The sequence below is a fragment of the Saccopteryx bilineata genome, chromosome 4, assembly GCF_036850765.1.
Source record: "Saccopteryx bilineata isolate mSacBil1 chromosome 4, mSacBil1_pri_phased_curated, whole genome shotgun sequence".
In the NCBI taxonomy this organism is placed as follows: domain Eukaryota; kingdom Metazoa; phylum Chordata; class Mammalia; order Chiroptera; family Emballonuridae; genus Saccopteryx; species Saccopteryx bilineata.
Genome location: NC_089493.1, coordinates 196,127,309 through 196,134,722, shown reverse-complemented (window position 1 = coordinate 196,134,722; position 7,414 = coordinate 196,127,309). Strand labels below are relative to the sequence as shown.

Below are 7,414 nucleotides of genomic sequence, written 5' to 3'. Positions count from 1 at the left end.
TGATGCTGGGCCTTTGCTCCAAGCCAACATCAGATGGCCAGCCCAGCTGCAGGCCCCGGAGGGAGGGAGCGGGGCCTGAAGGACTCTCAAGGTCAAATGTGTGTCTCAGCTGCACTTCCAGAGCTTTTTCCAAGGAAAAGATTGGTGTGCACCTGCTTGCAACCACCCCTCCAATTGTTACTGATGTTCCCATGTCTCAGGTTTGCACGTGGACAGTGACATGAATTCTGCTGGCGTCTGGCACCAACCACCCTCCCGTTCTTCTCTGAGGATGGTGTCTCGCCCCTGGAACTCTGTGCCCAGTCAACCCAAGCCTCTCTCAGACACGCGTGTGCAACCCTCACCCGCCTAGATGACTGCCAGGCCTCCTAGGCCAGCTCAGGAATCCTTGCCACAGGAAGCCTCCTGCCCTAGCGATGCTCCCTCCTCACTGGTCATCTGGGTTTATGATCCTTTACTACTTTTCTGTTGTTCAAAAAAGGCAAAGTGATGATTGCTTTCTTTTCTGTTTTTTATTATTATTATTATTGATTTTAGAGAAAGGGAGAGACAAACATTAATTTGTTGTTCTACTTACTTAATTTATTCATTTTAGAGAGAAGGGGGAGGGAAGGAGCAGAAAGCAAGCCTGGGGTTTTGAACCGGCGACCTTAACGTTCCAGGTCGACACTTGATCCACTGTGCCACCACAGGTCAGGCCTGTTCCACTTATTTATGTATTCATTGTATGTGCCCTGACCTGGGTTCGAACCTGCAACCTTGGCATATCAGAATTACACTCTAACCAACTGAGCTACTCCAGCCAGGGCTTCACCTGTATTCAACTTTTTCCCATTTTATTAATGTATGCCTGCACCCGTGACTCCATCACAATTGACACGATGACCAGCTCCACCCACCACTATGATCCTGTCTTCTTTCTCCCACGCAGCCACTGGACTCTTCCTTTACATGATCACAAATAATTATATATTTTGTTTTTTAGATTCTATTTATTTATTTGAGAGAGAGAGAGAGAAAGGGGGAGGAGCAGAAAGCATCAACTCCCATATGTGCCTTGACTAGGCAAGCCCAGGGTTTTTGAACCAGCGACCTCAGCATTCCAGGTCGACACTTTACCCATTGCGCCACCACGGATCAGGCAATAATTATATATTTTGTTTGCTGACCAATTTACTGTCTCTCCTGCTGATTCAAAACCCTGGGTTTGCCAGGTCAAGGCACATACAGAAGCAACTACTACAAAGAGTTGATGCTTCCCGCTTCTCCCCACTCCTATAAAGAAAATAAAATAAATAGTGGTTGGAGGAAAGAAAGAAAGGCGAAGGGAGGGCCTTTTCTTCCAGACTGTCCCCTCTTCCCGGGCAGGGTCCCTGTCCAGGCCATCTCAGTAGCCCCAGACCCAGAATGTGGGCCAATGTGGGCCCTCAATCAATGTTCGTGGAATAAAGGGCCCAAGTTCAAAACTTGTAGTTCCCAGAGCCCAGGGTGCAGCACCAACACTCCTGATTAGCCCAGAAGGGCTAGAACTGGCCCAGGAGGGGCTTCCTTTCACAGACCCTGCATTGCGGGCCCCTAAGACTGCACAGAGCCACAAAAGCGTCCTGGGCACTCAGCTCTCCCCTCTTCTGGGCCAGTGGCTGTGGCCCATGGGTACTTGCTGTGATGTTTTAGGAACTAGACCAGGTGAGCTAAGGCAGTGGTTCCCAACCCCCAACCACAGACCAGTACCGGTCCGTGGGCCATTTGGTACCGGTCCGCAGAGAAAGAATAAATAACATTATTTCCGTTTTATTTATATTTAAGTCTGAACAATGTTTTATTTTTAAAAAATAACCAGATTCCCTCTGTTACATCCTTCTAAGACTCACTCTTGATACTTGTCTTGGTCACGTGATAAATTTATCCACCCCACCCTAAAGGTCGGTCTGCAAAAATATTTTGTCATTAAACCGGTCCGTGGCCCAAAAAAGGTTGGGGACCACTGAGCTAAGGGACACTGCATTTTCCCGTTTGGTGTTGAAGCCATCAGGTCTTAGAACAGTTTTCTTCCCAAGATGACCTTACACTAATAGTAAAATTACTGTTACAACTGGCAAGTGTCCACTCTCCCTTTGTAAGATGACCCAAGGCCACAGTGCTCCTCTAAGAATTCATGAAAAGTTGCTCCCCACCTCTCAAACCTCAAATCTGAATTGATGGGGATCCAATTGTGCTCACTCCCTCTGGAGAAATGGGACTGGGGGGGGCTCACCCTTTGCCTCCTCCATGTTCTGCTGGTGCCAGCAGCAGCTACCCGCAGAAGGAAGTGTACGCCAGACTTGGCCATCTTCAGGAGCAGGTGACTTGGAGCCAGCCCAGCAGTCAGGTGCTGACCCCCGCCAGGAGCCTCCCCTGCAGGGTCTTGAAACTAGACCAGGACAGAACTGGCTAACCTAGGAAGGCATCCACCCTCCAGCTAAAGGCCGAATCCTGCCACCCTCAGAGCCAACTAGAACCATCTCTGCCACCTGCCACCCTCACCCTCAGCCCTGGCACAGGGTACCACTGTCCTGCACACTACTGGGAAGTCCATTCCTTGGCTGTGCAGGGAGCATGCCAGAAGAGCTGGCAGTCAAGGGTTGTGACCCTGTTCTCAGGCTGAGGTCCAGGCCCCTGGAATGTGTATAGTCTAAGAGCTGCCATGGCTCCCCTTTCCAAAGACACCAAGCTCAGGTAGAAATCCTGAGAACCCCCACTCACAGGTGGAACAAAGGAGCCCACCCCTCCCCCCAACACTACCCCCTCTCCAAGATCCCAAGGTGTGAGATTCCTGGAATGGACGAACTCTTGGGAGCCATGTGTGTGTACTTCAGAACCTAGCAAGTAGGAGGTACTCAGAGGACAGGTGGAAGAGCCAGGCCAGGGAATTCCTTTCAGAATCCAGAATCCTTCACTCCTAAGAGTCCCCACCCTAAGACTCCCGTGTCAGCTTTAGAGCACCTCCGCCCTCCCCTGCAGGTAGGGATGGCCTGGCTTCCACCCTGCTTGCCAGCTGCACCGTTGCCCAAAGCTCATCCACACAAAGCCACGTTTCTTTAAGGTGTTGTGCACTTTATTGAACTGGTCTCAAGTCAGTGTACAGGTAAGCCCTGGCTGCCTCCACACCTCAACCCACTCCCAGGGGGACCAAAAGCCTTCATACATCTCATGTTGGGGACAAAAAAGAGCCATAATGGCTGACCAAAATAAAATAAAATAAAAAAGAACAAGTATTAAGGCGAAGATTAAAAAATTTGGATTACATAATTTACACAAAAGCAATACTATCACCCTCCCCATGTGGACTCGGGCGAGGACTGGCCCTTCTCAGGGAGAAGTGGGCGGCTTTTGGGCAGGCAAGGGACTTCCTGTAATAATGCATCTCACGGTATTTGGAATGACTATTAAAAAAAATGTACAATCAAAGTCCTCGGCCACATTGTAGAACTTTGGGGATGCTCGCTCCAACAGACTGCTGTCACCTTCACCGTTCCAGTTTTTAAATCCTGAGTCAAGCGCCAAAAAAAAGAAAAAAACCAAAAAAACAAATAAAGCCATGCCAATCTCATCTCGTTTTCTGCGCAAGTTAGGTTTTTGTCAAGAAAGGGTGTAACCAACTAAGTAACAGTCCGCCTAGAAGCATTTGCGGTGGACGATGGAGGGGCCGGACTCGTCATATTCCTGCTTGCTGATCCACATCTGCTGGAAGGTGGACAGCGAGGCCAGGATGGAGCCGCCGATCCACACGGAGTACTTGCGCTCAGGGGGCGCAATGATCTGGGGAGAGAGTGGGAGAGTTAGCACAAGGACCCCCAGTGGCTTGTCCCACCAGGGCCAGGACTGTGACTCCCCATGTGACCAGGCCCGTGCTCAGGAAACTCACCTTGATCTTCATCGTGCTGGGAGCCAGGGCAGTGATCTCCTTCTGCATTCGGTCAGCGATTCCTGGGTACATGGTGGTGCCACCAGACAGCACTGTGTTGGCATAGAGGTCCTTACGGATGTCGACATCACACTTCATGATAGAATTGAAGGTAGTTTCGTGGATGCCACAGGATTCCATGCCTGAAAAGGAATGAAGGCCAAACTTAGCTTCTAGCGTGGCCACAAGAGTGGCCCTTGTGTGGAGCATGGAGGGGGCCCTACTCACCCAGGAAGGAAGGCTGGAAGAGGGCCTCGGGGCAGCGGAACCGCTCGTTGCCAATGGTGATGACCTGCCCATCGGGCAGCTCGTAGCTCTTCTCCAGCGAGGAGCTGGAGGCTGCAGTGGCCATCTCCTGCTCGAAATCCAGGGCGACGTAGCACAGCTTCTCCTTGATGTCACGCACGATCTCCCGCTCGGCTGTGGTGGTGAAGCTGTAGCCACGCTCTGTGAGAATCTTCATGAGGTAGTCCGTCAGGTCCCGGCCAGCCAGGTCCAGACGCAGGATGGCATGGGGGAGGGCGTACCCCTCATAGATGGGCACAGTGTGGGTGACTCCATCGCCGGAGTCCATCACAATGCCAGTAGTACGGCCAGAGGCGTACAAGGACAGCACAGCCTGGATGGCCACGTACATGGCTGGGGTGTTAAAGGTCTCAAACATGATCTGCAAGGAGAAACGGGCCACGTCACACTCAGGAAGCCACCAGGGGCAGGCAGTCAAGCCAGACTGGGGACATGCAGAGTGCAAGGAACACGGCTAAGAGTGCTGAGGAACCCAGAATGGGGGTTCACTCCAGACCTACTGTGCACCTACTGAATACACACTCCAAGGCCACTTTATACCAGCCTCATTGGCTTAGTCACACAAACCAGTGTTAGTACCTACACCCACAGAACTGTATACTTTAAACGCCTAGTCAAAAAAGCAAACACGAGGAAAAGATTCCATCTAGGGAAAAAGCAAATAGAACCTGCAGTTCCAAAGAAGACTCAGGTCAGAGAAGAAAGTCCTAGGAGAACGGCAGAAGAAAGAATAAGTGAGAAAGGGTGTGGCACAGAAGGGCCAGAAAGAAAAGGACAGGGTGGCCGCCCAGGAAAAGTCCAACAGGTTTACTGACCTGGGTCATTTTCTCACGGTTGGCCTTGGGGTTCAGGGGAGCCTCCGTGAGCAGGACGGGGTGCTCCTCAGGGGCCACACGCAGCTCATTGTAAAAAGTGTGATGCCAGATCTTCTCCATGTCGTCCCAGTTAGTGACGATGCCGTGCTCAATGGGGTACTTGAGGGTCAGGATGCCTCTCTTGCTCTGGGCCTCGTCGCCCACGTAGGAGTCCTTCTGGCCCATGCCCACCATCACGCCCTGCAGAAGGAGCAGCAAAGCGCCCTCAGTATGGGAGACAGTTCCACCGACCCCCAACCAGAAACCCGGCCAAAGACCTCCCTTGTGGGAGAGCTGGACCTTATCCCTCCGCCTGCTTCCAAGAGCAGGCACCAGCCGCAAACTCAGACCCGAGGCTGGCGCCCTACCTGGTGTCGGGGGCGCCCCACGATGGAAGGGAAGACGGCCCTGGGGGCATCATCCCCCGCGAAGCCGGCCTTGCACATGCCGGAGCCGTTGTCGACCACAAGTGCAGCAATATCGTCATCCATGGCGAGCTGCGGAGAGAGCGGGCGCCATAAGCCTGGGTCGGGTGGGGCCGCCCCCGCCCTGCCCACTTCCGGCGCGCAGCGCCTGCGAGTCGCCAGGGGGCGCCAGCGCGCGCCCGGATTGGGGACAAAGGAAGCCCAGCCGGCCGCATTATTACCATAAAAGGCAAACGCTAGTGAGAGGCGGCCCCGCGGCGCGCGGCAGGAAGCCAGGCCTCTCGGCTCCGCCCCAGCCCCGTCCGAAAAAGAGCCGGCCGGCGCGCAGACCACACCCACAGGGGCCCACGGCGCGGATAAGTGTGCGCAGGCGCTTACACTCCGCGGCAACCCCACCCCTTCCGGCCGGCCGGCCCGCCCTCGTCCCGGCCGTGCCGCCCGGCCCTAGCGCGCACGCGCAGACTTGTCCCCAGCCCCCACCCGGCCGGTGCGGCCCCACCGCACCCACCCGGCCACTCGGCCTCCCCGCAGCTTTAACTATCCCCTCGGACGAAGGCCCGGGACCGCCCTAAATCATCGGCTACACCCTAGGAGTACGGTTCGGGTGCAGCGCTGCCCGGGCCCGAGAAACAAGGGCATAAAAAAAGCCCATTCCCGACACCCAAGCACCGTCCACGGGGTAGGGTCGGGGGGCGCCGCCTGCTCGGTGCGGGGAGGCGAGAGCCAGGCGCCGACCAGCGGGCCCGGCCGGCGCAAAGCCTTACCTGGAAGCGGCGTAGACCGGCGAAGGCGGAGGAGCGGCGAAAGACAGAGGCCTGTGCTGGCGGATGGACGTGGTCCCGGCAGTGGCTGCGCGTCGCGCCGCCGGGTTTTATAGGGCGGCGCGGTGGCCGCTCGAGCCATAAAAGGCAACTTTCGGAACGGCGGGCGCTGATTGGCCCCGCGCCGCTCACTCACCGGCCTCGCCGCACAGTGCAGCATTTTTTCACCCCCTCTCCCCTCCTTTTGAAAAAAAAAAAAAAAGAGATGTACTGGGAGAGAGCGAGAGCGAGATTGAGGAAGAGGAGGAGGCCGAGAGTTTGGCTGTTGGCCGCCCCAGGGTGCTGGGCCCCGGGGGTCGGGGGTGCGCGCGGTGGACCGTATCCCTGCCAGGCAGCGCTTAGTCCGGCCCCGCGTGGCCAAGCCTGCCCCCCGGCCTCCCTGTCTCCCGTGTCCCCCACCCCGGGACCCTCTGGGTGTGGATGTCACTGGAACAGTGAGCTCCCCCGTTGGCACAAGGGGCAACACAGATGCGAGGGTCCCTGGTTGCTGTGGGTGCATGCTTAATTAAAATAAAGTCGTTGTTGTGGGCGATGGGGTGGTCAAGGGGTCACAATAGCTCAACTGCCCAGAAAGCCCGGGTGGGGTGGGGGCGGGCGCTCTGGCTGGGGGTGCACGACTTACTGAGTCGGAGCCGTTACTACCCAGACAGGCTGAGGAATACGGTGTGGTATGAGGGTGTCGGGGACTTGTAGGCACTTAACGGGGACCACGGTGGCTAGGGCAGGCGCCTGCGGTCAGTGGCTGGAAGGTGCCTGTGAAGAGGACTCCAGGGCTCCCCTGCTGCAGGCTCAGGGAAGGGTGGGCTCTGTAGGGCATTCAGACTGTTCCCATGGAGCCAGGCTGCCTCTGAGGGCCGCCTGGTCACACCCAGCCAAGGCCAGTCCCGGCCATTAGCTGCTGACCCAGGCAAACTACTAAGCCCTGCTGGGCTCAGGCAGGCAGCACTGCTCAGCACAACTCTGGAGCCCACCATCCATCCCTGTCCTGTGTAGCCACAGCTTCTGGGCCATCTGGAGGTCCCCAAGGCCTGGGGAAGGACACTCAGTGAGGCAGACATGAGTGGC

The 7,414-nt window shown here is 55.8% G+C and overlaps 1 protein-coding gene across 1 annotated transcript; it reads right to left on the bottom strand.

The window, feature by feature from the left end:
* Positions 1-3,379: 3,379 nt before the first annotated feature.
* Positions 3,380-6,436, bottom strand: ACTB (actin beta). The gene is made up of 6 exons (XM_066273440.1): positions 6,293-6,436; positions 5,472-5,600; positions 5,065-5,304; positions 4,172-4,610; positions 3,905-4,086; positions 3,380-3,798 (listed from the first exon to the last, which is right to left on the bottom strand). Exons 2-6 carry the CDS (start codon positions 5,592-5,594, stop codon positions 3,655-3,657), a joined length of 1,128 nt encoding a protein of 375 aa, XP_066129537.1. The 5' UTR covers positions 5,595-5,600; positions 6,293-6,436; the 3' UTR covers positions 3,380-3,654.
* Positions 6,437-7,414: the final 978 nt, after the last annotated feature.